Genomic DNA, 16,659 nt, shown 5'->3' with positions numbered 1-16,659 from the left:
TGGGGGTTTGCAAATTGTTAAAACTAAGTACAAGGTTATAAGCTTATCACTTTAAATTTGATAATAAATAATGCAGCTCAACTCTGCTCTTCAAAGTTTTAGTAACAGTCAAAATATGTAATCTTGTACCAGGGAATGCTCAGTGGTTAAGCTACTGTTTTTTCCCCCAGTTCTCCTGACAGCATCAACTCCAGTTGAGGTACAGTCTTCAAGCAACAGTAATACCCTTGTGCTACTACTGATAGGCTATTCAAACAAACAAGAGGAACTCAGCCAAACCCAATCCTGATTTCAAATAACAGCAACCAACCAGAAGTCACGATTCAGCAATCTGAATCCTGGCTTATTTTTCCTGTCTCCAAAGTTTAAAGCTTTACTCAAGCTAAAAAGTTAGTGATTGCAGATGGAGAACAATTAACAAACTTGCCCAATTCTATTGAAACGAGGGAAGAGAAAGGGAAATTAATTATAAGGCTTATTACACAGGAACTATTTATTCAATATTTATTGAACACAAAAACCTTGAATATGGACCTCTTCCACTTTATGTAAGGGACAAATATGTACATATATAACAAGTTCAATTGTGCACCTCTGTTGCCAGCTCGTAATTACAAAGGCTTCCTGTTGTGCGTTAGATGTTTAATTTTCACATTCTTAAAAGAACTGAGCCATTTGGTTGACATTTTATCAGGTTCTCCTCCCTTTTCCTCCCGCGCCCCTGAAGTGAAAAGGTTTAATAGTACAGGAAATAAGCAAAATTTGATACAACCCAAGTTGACCATAAAGGTTGAAAAAAAAACAGCTTGCATTTTCTCGCGATCTGCACCCTGATGCAAGTTATGTCCTGTCGCAAGTCTTCAAATGTTGCTGCATTCTCAGTGGTTAAATCTATTACCGTTATGATAAATGAAAAATACAACATGGCAAATGCTTTGGAATTTTCCAGCAGGGTCAAAATACAAAACAGACATCACTGCATTACACACAATATTTTATTACCCACATTCCACTTTTGGCACCTCCTTTAGTTGTCAAAAACGATGGCAAAACAGAACAAAATCCACATTTGTAAAATAAAACATGTATAGATAATGTTCACAACTAAGGATTGATACCATTTACTCCTTGCAATTCTAAAATCAATGTTAAAATAAAACTTCCAGAAGTGGTGAGCAATTAGTCTTCTCTCAATGCAGAGTTTCAAGTGTGAACAGTAGAGGTGGGATGTCTAATGATGTCAAGAAGTTTGAAGACTCATGCACTTTTACAAGAAAATGAGAAAATAAAACAAGCTCTCCCTCCCAAAAAAACATGGACGCAACTCAAAATGATTCAACAGCGACATGGCTAATCAAGAAGATAAAACTGATGAGGTGCAGTTTTGCATTGCATCTGTTCTTCACAATTACCAAAAGTTAGTTTGAAAGATGGGGAGGGGTTGCATTTGCTTTTGGTGTCCACTGCTACCTCAAATATGTGGAAGTCCAACAGCATGAGCAGAGATTCACAAAGTACTCTCTGGATGGGCACATTTTCCTTCAGAGAAGTTCTCTCCCAGTTATTTCCGTAATGCCATCCTCCATATATTTCTAGGCAATACGAACTAAAAAACTCATTTACTGGGATCAATACTGTAGCATTAAGCCATTGACCATCCGAGATTTGAAGTGCTTGATGAAGCTTTTCTTCATCTGAATTTCTATGCCACATAGTTGTATTGGTTGGTATTTTCTTTGTCTCTTTCCATGTAGTCCCTGTCAATTAATGACTCTATTCTTTTCTTTAGATCAGCAGGCTGAAAGAAAAACATGTAAAACATTTACATGGTGGAAAATAATTTGAGATACCCAAGGCTCACTTCAGCAAAGCTCCTTCAACAGTACCTTCTAAACCCACGTCTAGCATCTAGAACGACAAGGCCAATAAGATACATGGGAATACGACCTGCACGTTCCCCTCTAGGCCATACCTTCCCAGCAGTTCTGTGGTTACACCTTCACCAGATGGATTGCAGCAGTTTCAGAAGGCAGCTCAATACCACCGTCTCAATGGCATTTAAGGATGTGTAACAAATCAGACTTTGCAAACAATGCCCATATCCCATGAAAGGATAAAGAAATAATAACTATGGTTTATACATAGTGAATACTTAATTATTAATGAAGCCTTTGCCTTGCACTCAACGGGACAAAAGCAAGAATGTTAAATTTCAAGCAACCTCAACAGTGGAGAGACCACAGTTCCCTGCTGTTTTCTCCATGGCAACACCTCGGCCATCAGAGTCAACTTGCCTATTCTCATCCAATTCTCCTGTAGTATAAATTGTTGTGATGGTTTGAAATTTGCTTTTTGCACTTGTCCTGATGAATGCAAGATGAAAAGTTTCAGTAACATGTCTCTCTTTTCAGCAATTAAGGACTATTTATACCATCAAGTAACTGAATAATTAACTGCAAATTCTGATTCACTTTCAAATACTGGCCATTCGACTGGGAAATCCTGGTGACCTATGTGGCAGGTGAGCACAAACAACTTCTCAAATTGATTGCCCTCCCAAACAAAGATTTGTACACCTTAGTATTTCTGAGAGATGACTACCCCTTTATCACTTCTGTAGGACTAGGGGGGCAGGGAGTATAAGTCAGCAACAAGTTTTAGACTGCAAGTTATTGTATCTCATGCATAACAGTCTTTCCTGATGTAGATAATATGAATAACCAATACCTTGACTGGAAATTTCAACTGATTATACACTTCAGATACAAGGAGATTGTGGCTCAAAGTCTTTCTCATTTTCATGATTCGGACAATAGCAGCATCTATCTGATACTGTCTGTCCTGGAACACTCTCTCAGTAGTACTGGCCTGTTCTTCAACCTATCAGAAAGGACATAATGTTACAGTAGTGATATTTGAACTTGAATGAAAAAAATGCTAACACAGTAACTTAACACAGGGCAGCACAGTAGCACAAGTGGGCAACATGGTAACACAAATGGTTAGCACTTCACAGCGCCAGAGTCCCAGGTTCGATTCCCCTGCTGGGTCACTGTCTGTGCAGAGTCTGCACATTCTCCCTATGTCTGCGTGGGTTTCCTCTGGGTGCTCCGGTTTCCTCCTACAGTCCAAAGACATGTAGGTTAGGTGGACTGGCCATGCTAAATTGCCCTTGGTGTCCAAAAAGGTTAGGAGAGGTTATTGGGTTACGGGGATAGCTGGGAGTGAGGGCTTAAGTGGGTTGGTGCAGACTCAATGGGCTGAATGGCCTCCTTCTGCACCCTATGTCCTATGTAATGCCAACATCATAAAACTAATTACTCTGAAATTCAACTGACTGTTTTAAATGGAAATACAAGTCAGACATGTCAAATATGTTTAATGAATCTCTAGCAATAGCAACTTGCATTGATATGGTGCCATTAACATAGTAAATCATATAGATTGAAGCACATGAGGTTGGATGCGAAGGTTGAATGCAATTTGGTTCAGCCTCTTCACTGGCCAGGTACAGCAATCGAGTTGGTAGTTAGGAAATGGAACTGGTGGCAGAGAAATATTGGTCTTCAAATATTTAATGTAATGGTTCCATTCAGTTAAGTGCTCAATGTGAACATTTTGTTCAATTCCCAAGGAAGACTGGGTTTGTAAAATGGGTTAAGTGCAAATCTTTCAAATTATCCTGATGCTATTATTGATTAAGACAGCTAGTGCCATTCCAGCTAGGTAGGTGCCAGGGCAGCACAGTGGCGCAGTGCTTAGTACTGCTGCCCCATGGCGCCAAGATCCCGGGTTCGATCCCAGCTCTGGGTCACTGTCCATGTGGAGTTTGCACATTCTCCGTGTTTGCGTGGGTTTCACATCCACAACCCAAAGATATGCAGGGTAGGTGGATTGGCCATCTAAATTGCCGCTAAATTGGAAAAAAAAAATAATTGGATACTCTAAATTTATTTTTAAAATGCTAGGAAGGTGCTGAGTTCAATCCACAAGATGTAGTTTTATAGCCCCATCGCAGCAAGGGCGAGGTAGGAAAATGCAGCGGGCCATTCAAAAGTCCATCGACTTAGGCAGGCCCAGAGAAGTCCTGCCCACAGTCTACTGAGTTTGTGGATTTCAACCGCACCAGTGGCAGAATACTACAATTTGCACCAGCAGTGCAGAGTTAGAAGTGCAAAAAAAAAGGGGCTGTGTGGAATGGCAATGCTGGTCCAGCCAACGAAGCTCACATCCCATAAAAGAATTTTGAAAAAACAGCTCTTGATAGTCATTGGTTTTATTTGCATATCTCTTTACAGGGGGATGACATGAATATGAATTCAGTAAAGTACACAAATTGAAATAATGGATGGCAGTCTTGCTACTGTACATTGGTGTTGAGGAGAGCACGGGAAAAATCAATGGCAAAATATGGGAGGGTAAAAATTGTCCAGCTGCCATGGTGGGATTTGAAACCATGTACTTCGAACATTAGCCAGGGCCTCTGGAATACGGGCCCCTTGACATTACCACTATGCCAGTCTCCAAATAAAATTAATCTAAAGTTAGGTAGCGGTCGGAATGCAGGGAAGATGGTGGGTGGGGGCGTTGTGGCAGGCACCATCGGGGTGGCACTGAAGTGGGCGCCTGTGGGTGAGGGTGCGTTGGCGGGAGTACTGTGGCAGGCGCACATGCTCTGACGAGCGCATGTGGGTGGGTGAGCTGTGGCAGCTGCGCGTGTGTGGATGAGCTGTGTCGGGTATGTGGAGGTGCGGGCTTGGGCAGGTTATGGTAGGGATTAAGAGAGGGAGAGAGAAAGCCAAACAAAATGCAGTAGAATGGGACAAAAATCTACGAATAGACACAATTCTCTGCCAAGAATAAGAGTCCTGGTGGCTGTGTTGCCTGCACTATGCTAGGGTCAGGCACATCTCCTCAGAGTTGGGGAGGAACCCGAGTGGCAGAGAACGGATCCAGCTGTTGTGGTCCACCTGGATGCGAATGACATAGGTAGAACTAAGAAAGTGGTTCTGCAAAAAGAGTATGAGCAGCAATGGGCTAAATTAGAAAGCAGAAGCATAATCCGTGGATTACTATTGGAGCCATGAGGAAGCTGGTATATGATAAATAAGAGCAGAGAGTCAAATACAGGGCTCAAAATTTGATGTAGAAGAAACGGATTTTGGTTTATGGGCACTGGCATCTGGACTGGGAAAAGAGAGCATTACCATTTTGACAGCTTTCACTTGACCAACCCTGGGACCAGGGTCCTGGCGAATCGCGTAATTAGGACTGTAATCAAATTAAATAGTGGGGGACGGCACGGTAGCGCAGTGGTGAACACTGCTGCTTCAGGGCCTCAAGGACCAGGTTAGAACCCGACTCTGGATCATTGTCCAGTGGAGTTTGCACATTCTCCCCGTGTCTGCGTGGGCCTCACCCCGACAACCCAAAACGATGTGCAGGATAGGTGAATTGGCCACGCTAAATTGCCCCTTAATTGGAAAAAAAATTGGATGATTTAAATTTATTTAAAAAAATAAATAAATAAAAATAATAATGAGGGGGCAGGGTTCACGTGAAGGGAGATTTAGAAAGTTAATGGGAAAGGGCAAGACAACTGTGCAGGGATGCAATATGGATAATGATAGCAAGAGTGTGTGGCAAGAAGGGGCAGGTAGACAAACATAAGAATGCACCAGCAACTGGGTTAAAGTCAGGAAAAATAAAAGAAAAACAGGATTAAAAGCTCTTTATCTGGATGCATGGAGCATTTGTAACAACGCGATTGAATCAATAGTACAAATAGAAATAAATGGATACAAGTCAGAAAGAGATATGATGCAAAGTGACCTTGACAAAAGGACATGGATGCAGGGTGGCTTCATAATGAAGGATGCACATTCTCCCAGTGTTGCATGGGTCTCACCCGCACATCCCAAAGACGTGCAGGGTAGGTGGGTTGGCTAAATTGCCCCTTAATTGGAAAGAAGAATTGGGTACTTTAAATTAATTTTTTAAAATTAATAAAGGATGTGACCAGCATATGAAGGAGAAATAATCTTGGCTCGGAAAATCAAGATGTAGAATCAGTTTGGGTGGAGATGAAAAAATAGCAAGAGAACTGTTACTGCTGGGACTAGTGACCACACTGTAGGACCACAAATAAATCAAGAAGGCACTGCAATAGTCGTGGGACATTTTAATTATCACATAGATGGGGCAAATCAAATTGGCAGAAGGAGCCTTGAGGAGTTTGCAGTTCGTATTTGGGACATTGTTTTACAACATGTACTGAAAGCAACCCAGTGAACAAGCTATTTTAGACCTTTTAATATGCAATGAGACAAGACTAATTAACGATTTCACAGTAATGGATCCTCACATTCCGTTTGAAGTTCAGAAACCTGGGTGTGAAATTAGTGTCTTCAACATAAATAAAGACAACTGCAAGTATACGATACGAGTTGGCTACAGTAGACTGGGAAAATAAGTTAAAAGAAAAAGACAATGTGTAAGCAGCGGCAGACATTTGAGGAGATATTTCAAAACGTTATGAGAAAGTTGACCAATTCATGGCTAAGTAAGGATGGTATCAAATTGAAAGAAAAGGCATACAACGGTAGGCAAGAAGATTGGGGACATTTTAGAAACTAAGGATGATCATATACAAAACAATAAAGAGGGAGAAATTAGAATGTGGAGTTTGCACATTCTCCCCACGTCTGCGTGGGTTTCGTCCCCACAACCCAAAAGATGTGCAGGGTAGGCGGCCACACTAAACTGCCCCTTAATTGGAAAAAATTAATTGGGTGCTCTAAATTTATATAAAAAAAAGAAACATGAGTCAGGATAGACAAAGACAGAATTTACAGTGCAGGAGGCCATTTGGCCCATCGAGTCTGCATCAGTCCTTGGGAAGAGCACCCCACTTAAGCCCACACTTCCACCTCATACCCATAACCCAGCAACCCCACCCAACCCCTTTGGACACGAAGAGCAATTTAACATGGCCAATCCACCTAACCTGCATGTCTTTGGACTGTGGGAGGAAACCAGAGCTCCCAGAGGAAAGCCACACAGACATGAAGAGAACGAGACCGGGAAACCCAAGCCGGAATCGAACCTGGGACCCTGGAGCTGTGAAGTGACAGTGCTAACCACTGTGTTACCATGCTGCCCATATAGGGTCGCTTTGTGATTGGCAAACTACAACTAGTGGAACGGCACAGGAATCAGCGCTGGGGCTTCACTATTTAAAAGCTATATTAGTGACTTGGATGAACGGGCCAAGTGCAAAGATAAATAGTAAAGTTGTGAAGAGTTCACAAAGAGCCTGTAAATGGATATAGATAGATTATGTGTGTAAAGATTAGGCAGATGGAGTATAGTTTGAGGTTATCCACTTTTACAGGAACAATAGGAAGGCAAATGGAGAGACTGCAAATGTTGGGAGGACTAATAAGGCAATGGAATATACAATGAATGGTAGGACGCTAGGAAGTAGAGGACAAGGAGGACCTCGGGTTGCATTTCCAAAGATTCCTGAAGGCAGCAACACAGCCAGATCAGGTGGTTAAGGCATCTGGGATGCTTGCCTTTATTAGCTGAGGCATTGAATTTAAGAGCAGGGAGATAATGACGGAACTGTATAAAAGTTCATTAGGCCACAGCTGGAATACTGGGTGCAGTTCTGGTCACCACACTATAAGGAATGATGGGATTGCACTAGAAAGGATGCAGAGGAGATTCACCAGATTGTTGCCTGGGCTGGAGCATTTCAGCTATGAAGAGAGGCTGGGGTTGTTTTCCTCAGAGCAGAGAAGGCTGAGAGGGGGTGCGATTGAGGTATACAAAATTATGAGGGATATATTGCAAAGAAGCTTTTCCACTTAGTAGAGGGGTCAATAGATTTATGGTAAGGGGTAGGAGATTTAGACGGCATTCGAGGAAAAACAGGGGTGGGAATCTAGAACTCACTGCCTGAAAGTATGGTAGAGGCAGGAATGCTCACAACTTAGTATTTAGATGAAATGCCACAGCATACAAGGTTACAAGCAAAGGGCCTCTTTCTGTGCTGTAAATCTCTTATGACTCGAACTAGGCAGCAAAGTTTCAAAACAATTAAGATGGAGATGAAGAGGATTTTTTTTTCTCTAAACTAAATCTTTTAAATTCACTACCCCTCAGAGCAGTGGAGACGAGATTATTGAATATATTCAAAGCAGAGTTGAGACAGATTTTTGATCTGCAGGGGACTCGAAGGTTACATGGGCAGGTAGGATCAGCCATCGCATTGAATGGTGGAGCAGGCTCGAAAGCTAAATGGCCTGCTCCTATTTCTCACATATTACAAAGTATTAGAAGCGCCATCAACATCCCTCACCTTGAGCAGTGCAAAAATTTACTAGAAGATTGCAACTTCAGTACTGTATTATATGCATTTTAACTGACAACACAATGAATTCTCAAGGAGCCAAAGGTCTTACGTACCGTTTCTTTCATCTGGATCTGATTAATCTTGATCCTGAACAACTTATGTTTGAAATCATCATTACAAGTGAATTTGTCGTAATCTTCCACATCTTTGCTTTTTGGCGTCTTCGTCAGTACACGTGCTTTGCCACATGCCAAAGATTGTAATGTTCGTCGCAACTCTCCATCCTCTGATAAAATAAACCTTTGTAATTAATTGTTACGCAACCATTTGAGGTATCTTTATCCCTCCTATTGCGAAGGTGCCAACTCCTACTTCAGTATGATGCCACAGGCACCCTCCAACATTTTGCCTAAATGGTCAATTTTCATACATAGGCCCAGACAGCAAATGTAAAGCAGGTTTGTCAAAAATGAATGGTATCATAACTGATTCTGATCTCATCTGATCTCAAAATATGCACACACATCCAATTTTACAACATTCACTGGATATCGGGAGGAAGAAAAAAAACTGGTTGATCTTTTCCCTCCCCCTCGGTAACTCAGGGTTGCTCAGATTAAGTGCTGACTTAATTAGCTGTCTCAGCCAAGATCATCTAACACTGGTAAAGCTAATTCATTAATTTTAACACAGAACATGAAATACAGATATTACTTAACCATTTGATTTAGTTTCAGTTTCGAGCACAATTGATTATTTTGACTATAACTGAATACGAATTTCTGAAACTTGCTGAACCAGGATTGTATTTCTCGTCCCATATTTCAAACAAGAGCTTTCAAACATTTTGCACAGCACTATTGCTATGTAATTCAAGGTCCAACTCATCAGTAAAATTTTACATTAAACTAAGTTCCTGTTGAAAAATCAAAGAACACAAACCTATTCCAGTCGCAGTTTTAATTTCTTCTAAACTGAATTCCTCCCCTTCATTAAACATGAGTAGTACCAGCGTTTGGAAAAGCGACACTTGAAGTTCTTTCTTACCCTGTCATAAAAGCAGAATCCACTTTAAAAAAATATTTCTTCAATCATAACTTTGCAACATTTAACCTAAATTAAAATTGAATGGTTTAAATTTTGATTCTGAAAACTGGAGAATTCAATGCTGCAGTTTAGCATTTTAAAATGAAGGCATAAATGTGACTTGGTTACTTAAACGGTTGTGCTCAAATGTAACCATTCAGTGATTGTAACCAAAATACTCTTCTCAACCAATGTTGCAGCTGGATTGATCTACCTCTGACAAATTACAATGCAATATGTTTAAATTAATTCATGTGTTCCCTGTTCTAAATTTTAGAACACTCAACCTGTCATGATTTCAAAAGACAATTGTATTATGGAAGCATTGCAAAAGGTTGCTTTCTTTGGTGTATGAAGAACTAGAAATTAGGAAAACTTTCTAGCATTTAATTTTTAAGAAACAATTTCTCTCAATTTTCTCCTGAAGATACAGTTTCTCGTTGGCATAAGATTACATCTTTTCAGCATTTTATCAAGTGGCAGTGTAAGCTCAGACAGAAAAAGTCACAAGCAATACAGTTTTGTCCTCACTGAATGTCTACACCAGGGGTGGGCAAACTACGGCCCGCGGGCCGCATGCGGCCCGCCAAAGGTATTTCTGCGGCCCACCAAGTCATTAAAAAAAAAAAAAAAAAATTTTTTTTTAAAACAAAATTTTTTTATTTTTTTTTTTAAAATTTTTTTTTTTAAAGGTTAATGGGTGGGGGGGCTGTTGGGTTACTTACTGGTATAGGGTGGATACGTTGACTTGAGTAGGGTGATCATTGCTTGGCACAACGTCGAGGGCCGAAGGGCCTGTTCTGTGCTGTACTGTTCTATGTTCTATATGAGGCGCCCAGAATCATAACCGGGTGACGTAATTATTTTACTTAATATACTATGCGGCCCTTTGTGAATTGTGAATTTCTGAATGCGGCCCTTGCACGGAAAAGTTTGCCCACCCCTGGTCTACACCGTTGCATTTCCATAAGAGGTTACTGGATAGTGATCAGGAGTGAAGACCATGGCTAATATTTTATTACCCAAATTCAGAAACGTTGAGGCCAATCTCGTAACAGGAAACCAGAACCTCATTGAGATTAGTTAACAAAGTACAAATTGCAGAATCATGTCCCCTCAACAAGACAGCCAGGAAAGGAACATAAGAAGTATTATTGTTATCCACCACGCAGTCATGCTTAGGTAGTCACGCAAGTGATCATTAGACACTTTCACTGGATTCTTAATCCTTGTGTCCAAAATTTACAGTCTACTTAATCATTGAACACTTGGCTGGGATTTCTGGAAATTAGTTTTTGTTAGTTCGTAATTTGTTTCCTTGAGAAAGCGTCTCAATGTTTGATTTGAACATTGTCTGGGGGATAAAGCAGGGTAAAGGAACTTGTTCAAACAATTGTAAACACATTTCAAATAAATATGACAGATTGTTCTGGCCCATAACTGACAAGATATTGTGCAATAAGTAGTAACAGTTAAAACTGCGAACAGAATATTCTAACCAACAATAACCTTGTTTGGTGGGGGGTGCATGGTGGCATAGTGGTTAGCACTGCTGCTTCACGGCACTGAGGACGCAGGTTTGATCCCGGCCCCAGGTCATTGTCTGTATGGAGATTGCACATTCTCTCAGTGTCTGCGTGTGTCTCACCCCCACAACCCAAAGATATGCAGGGTAGGTAGATTGACCACGCTAAATTGCCCCTTCATTGGGAAAAAAAAATAATTGGGTACTCCGGGTGCTCCGGTTTCCTCCCACAGTCCAAAGATGTGCGGGTTAGGTGGATTGGCCATGATAAATTGCACTGTGTCCAAAATTGCCCTTAGTGTTGGGTGGGGTTACTGAGTTATGGGGATAGGGTGGAGGTGTTGACCCTGGGTAGGGTGCTCTTTCCAAGAGCCGGTGCAGACTCGATGGGCCGAATGGCCTCCTTCTGCACTGTAAATTCTATATGTAAAAACTTTAAATTTTAAAAAGCAATAATTTTGTGCTTTTTTTTCCCTCTCAAAATGAGGATGAAACACTTCAATATAAGAAACTCTATCAATCATTTGAATATTAGTCAGCTACGAAGTAAACCGGCTCTTCCCTAACAATTCCCTACGCTGAATTGCAGGTTTTGTTCTACTACACCTATAGGACAAGAATCAACTTTCTGCACTAGGCATCCTGGTTGGTATTATTTGTTTACAAGGAACTGGATTAGGATTGCCCAAACATATTTTATGGAGAATCCTTGGTGATAACTGAACAAACACCTACATTACATCATTGCGAACTGGATTCCAATCCAGGATTGGAGCAACAGCAGAAACCCACAAACAGCAATGAGTTAAATGACCAGTTAATCTGTTTTGGCAGTGGAGCACACCTCTTCTCCTTCAAATAGCATCATGGGATCGTTTAAAATCAACTGAACAGTCAAGACCTCAAAGTAAAGTGTTAGCATAGGTTAAGTAATTAAGTTCTGGAGTACTGCTTGAATGCATGATATGCTGCTGTGTAAGAGCTTCCACTCAGCCTGAGACTGAATAATCATGCTTGTAGCATGGTTCAACACATTAAAAGTTTCAACAGTTGTAACTTGCCACATAACAACTTCATTAAAATATTTTATTTTACAGCTCTAAATATTATTGGAAATAATCAAGTCCAATCTTTGAAACATACCTCTTTAAATTCTGCTTTCAATACACAATGACCCAAAGTCGATTGCCATTGCAACTTTCTACCGCTGTGCTTGCCGAGATAAAATGTCTTGAAAATCTCCTGAAGTTTCACCATCTACAAAAAAAATACAAGCAGTAGGGTTTTTGATAGTGGTTTAATACTAATTTTCAAGTCTTTTCTGTTATTCTAGATATGTGTCATATGGCTCAATGCAGCTGAGACAGCTTTTGACTTCTATTTTTCTTTACTGGTTCACGGGATGTGGGCGTCGCTGGCTAGGCCATAATGCAGCTGAGACCAAACTGCACTGATACCTCACCAACTATGAGACCGTGCCATAGTAGTCAAAAGTACCGTCCTAACTTGATATATTTTTTTAATTGCCAGGACATCAACTTTTATGGGTACAATCAATTTTCAATGCAAACTTGCACGAAATTTTATTTTAAATATAAACAGTAACAAATTCTTTTTTTTCCACCCAAGGGGCAATTTAGCATGGCCAATCCACCTACCCTATACATCTTTTTGGGTTGTGGGGGGTGAGACCCACGCAGACATGGGGAGAATGTGTAAACTCCACACTGACAGTGACTCGGAGCCGGGATTGAATCCAGGTCCCCGTTGCCGTGAGGCAGCCGTGCTAACCATTGTGCCACCATGCCACCTGCATGCAAATTTCTGTGCTGAATTTAGCAGTCAAAATGTCAGCAGAAAGGTAAAGACAGTACCAGTCAACTTTGAAATGGAAGCTTGAAAAATTAAAATGCAGAGATGAAATCTTCACAGGTAGGCATCAACTTCCCTCCTCTTTTATCTGCTTTCCCCCCTCACTGATAAACATTTAATTAAACAAAAGTATTTTCTTCAGTTGCACCAAAGCCACATACCACCAACAGCACCTACCAAACTCATGACCTCTACCAACTAGGAAGGACAAGGGTAGCAGATACATGGGAACACCACCACCTGAAAGTTCCCCTCCAGGTCACACACACCCTCTCTTGGAACTATACAGATGTTTATTTACGGTCACTAGGTTAAAATCTTAGAATTCTTTCCCTAACAGCACTGTGGGTATAACTACACTACATGGACTGCAACAGTTCAAGAAGGCGGCTCACCACCACCTCCTTCGGGGCAATCAAGGATGGGCAATAAATACTGGCCAGCCATGCCTACATCCCGAGAAAGAATTTTAAAAATTAGCTAAGATGAGCAATTACCCTATCCAAAAGGTCTGTAAACATTGCTCTCAAAGCAACTGTTATAATCCTTGGGTTATCTCCAACAGGTGGGGGAGCTCTTAACAACAGAGATCTACTTTCCATGGAACTGGAACATTTGCAACTCTCCAAGGCAAAGTGGATCGATAAAGTGCTTAAATTGCAAATATAATCATGCGTGCAATGAGTAAACGGCAGGTAAACAAGGCACCATCCATGTAAAGAATAATTTCCTTTTTTCTTTTACGAATAAACCTTTTTATTCGCCATATTTCCATCATTTTCACCAAACAAACTCCCCCCATCTTAATGTTCAATGGCAACCAACACCCGAAAGTGCATGATAAACAAACACCAGGAATTGTTGAACCACTCCTCCGACTTCCCCCCCCCCCCCAACTCAAACTTCACATTTCTCCAGGGTCATTCCAGCAGGTCACCCCACGAGGCCGAGACTCAGAGTGGAGAAGCTGACCTCCACCCCAAAAGAACCAGCCTCCGAGCAATCAACGAGGCGAAGGCTAAAACATCTGCCCCCGCCTGCAACTCAAGACTGTTCAGATGCCCCGAAAAAGGCTTCTAGGAGACCCAGCTCCAAGTCCATATGCAGCACCACCAAGATTATGTTAAATACCACCCTCCAATATCTCTCCAGCTTTGGGTAGGACTACAACATATGCACATGGTTTGCAGGGCCCCTCCCACAACCCACAGACATCCTCCACCCACTTGAAGAGCCAGTTCATCCTCGCTTTAGTGAGGTGCGCCCTCCACGCGACCTTCAATTGTATCAGCCCCAACCTCGCGCTCGAGGTTGAGGCTTTCACCCTTCACAGCACTTCACACCACAGATCTTTTTTTATCACCTCCCTCGGCTCTTCCTCCCATTTACCCTTAATCCACTCCATGGACACCCTATCTCCTCCAAAATCTTCCCATAGATCACCATTACCCCACCCATCTCCAACCTTCCCACCCCCAGTACCACTTCCAACAGCGAGGGGGCCAATGCTATCAGGAAGGTACGGAACTCTTTCCTCGCAAAGTCTCAAACCTGGTACCAAAGGGGGCCTCACGGTAGCATGGTGGTTAGCATCAATGCTTCACAGCTCCAGGGTCCCAGGTTCGATTCCCGGCTGGGTCACTGTCTGTGTGGAGTCTGCACGTCCTCCCCCTGTGTGCGTGGGTTTCCTCCGGGTGCTCCGGTTTCCTCCCACAGTCCAAAGATGTGCAGGTTAGGTGGATTGGCCATGCTAAATTGCCCGTAGTGTAAGGTTAACGGGGGGATTGTTGGGTTACGGGTATACGGGTTACGTGGGTTGATCATTGCTCGGCACAACATCGAGGGCTGAAGGGCCTGTTCTGTGCTGTACTGTTCTATGTCTATGTCTAAAACCCTTTCTCTTGCGCCAACCCTTACTTTTCTCTCAGCCCCTCCTACCTTGCAAATCGTCCCCCCAGGAAAAGATCCTTCACTGCCTTAATTTCCCTCTCCTCCCACCTCCGAAACTTCACATCCAGCCTCCCTGGCTCAAAGATACGATTCCCCCTAATCTGCACCACACCCTCCCCCGACCTGGCTCCCAGCTTAAAATGCTGTCTAAACGGCCTCCAGATCTTCAGTTGTCATCACCATCGGGCTCACAGAATACTTGCCCGGGGCCATCAGGAGCAGTGCCTTTACCAGCACCCTCAACTCTGATCCCCTACAAGAGCCCTCCTCCATCTTAACCCACCGGGACTCCTCTCCCCCCACCTCAGCGTTCGCTGCACAGTAATGATACAATAGATTTGGGAGGCGTAAAGAAGGATCATTCCAAAGTCAATGATTCCCTCAGGATTTTATTGCCGATATATGTTTGCACTGTTAATATAACACACTAACCTCCAGGGGTAAATGAACTTCCATTGGTACATAAGTTGGCCAGTAGCCCATTGTGAGGATATTTACAGTTAGCTCAAGGTTGCCAGGTATATTTTGATTCTGCATGTACTGTGAAAAAAACAGGAAAAAGAAGCTTTAAATGGTTGAGCAAAACTTAGATCAATCTCCTCTGAGGTCTTTTGAGATATCAAAAGCACATTATTGAAGTGCAGCATCCCTATCCCCATCGTTGCGACAACCTCCAACACTTCAACCCTCAAGACATCTGCATATCTCCCTGATTCTGACCTTTCTAATTTCCTTTCCTTCGTCACTGGCGGCTGCGCCTTCAAATGTCAAGGCCCTAAGCACTAGAATTCCCTCCTTCAACCTTTCCACTTCGACCTTAAGATACTCAGTCTTTTGTTTCCTCGTGTGGTTTGATGTCAAATATTCTTTGATCACTCTCCTGTGAAGCAATTTTGGGCATTTTGCTATGTTGAAGCACCATATAAATGCAAGCTGTTGTTGCTCTAAAAGCATCCAATTCATACAACATTGTTATGAGGATTCTGTGTTCAAAGGCCTCATAGCTGTTCGCCTTATAATTTAAATTTTGGTTCTGTCCAAGGTAACGCCTAAATACGGTGGGGAAGCAGGAACGTTTACTTTGCCCAAGTACGAAATAATACTAGAAACTCTTTAGTTTATTGAATTACATGAGAAATACATGAAGATAATTTGAAATGGAGAGGAATCGATCTCACCATTTAAAAAAAGTATACTTGTCAGTTTGTTAATGCATTCTTTAAACCAAACACTTTTCTAAAAGATGGATGATTCCTCCCCCCCCCCCCCTTCTGGTGCATTCCATCCTCATTTATTGCAAGTTTTAGTTCATAGGAGCCTGAATTGTAATATGAATTAATTGGGAGCACCACACAAAATCTACTGCACAACTTTTAAGGTCCAGGGTGACCTCTCATTTAAAGTAGTGACACCAATGTGCCAATTAATCTGTAGTTGTAATATTAATTGTTTTTGTACTATTAACCGGAAACTCAATCTCCACCCAACATTAACACTTTGTACTTTCCCCAGAATTTTTCCCAGCTGGCCATGCTAAATTACCCCTTAGTGTCCAACGGTTAGGTGGGTTTGTGGGGATAGTGCAGGGGAGTGGGCCGAGGTAGGGTGCTCTTTCAGAGGGTCGGTGCAGACTCAAATGGGCTGAATGGCCTCCTCCTTCTGCACTGTAGAATCTATGATTCTAAGTGGGGTTTTTTCAGATTAATTTTACGCAAATGTGGAAGAAATGGATAATAAATTCACATGTGCCAGACTATTTGGATTTTTCAGCAGAACGCCCCAAAACACAATATATTAAATATAAAATAAACACACACATTCATCACAGTAAAGATTATTTAGGCCAATATGAATGTGTAAGATTTAT

General features: G+C 41.9%; 1 protein-coding gene across 1 annotated transcript in view; it reads right to left on the bottom strand.

Annotated features, from left to right (window-relative positions):
* Positions 1–490: 490 nt before the first annotated feature.
* Positions 491–16,659, bottom strand: part of cul4b (cullin 4B) — a 101,256-nt gene continuing 85,087 nt past the window's right edge. Inside the window, exons 15-20 of the mRNA XM_038775978.1 lie at positions 15,225–15,332; positions 12,114–12,227; positions 9,302–9,407; positions 8,473–8,645; positions 2,728–2,880; positions 491–1,798 (exon numbers count right to left, since the gene is read on the bottom strand). Coding sequence (XP_038631906.1) covers positions 1,703–1,798; positions 2,728–2,880; positions 8,473–8,645; positions 9,302–9,407; positions 12,114–12,227; positions 15,225–15,332 — 750 coding nt within the window. The 3' untranslated portion in view covers positions 491–1,702. The remainder of the gene's footprint in view (positions 1,799–2,727; positions 2,881–8,472; positions 8,646–9,301; positions 9,408–12,113; positions 12,228–15,224; positions 15,333–16,659) is intronic.

Source organism: Scyliorhinus canicula, chromosome 17 (genome assembly GCF_902713615.1).
Source record: "Scyliorhinus canicula chromosome 17, sScyCan1.1, whole genome shotgun sequence".
Taxonomy (NCBI): domain Eukaryota; kingdom Metazoa; phylum Chordata; class Chondrichthyes; order Carcharhiniformes; family Scyliorhinidae; genus Scyliorhinus; species Scyliorhinus canicula.
The sequence above is the reverse complement of the archived record's forward strand: the minus strand, read 5'-3'. Positions and strand labels throughout refer to the sequence as shown.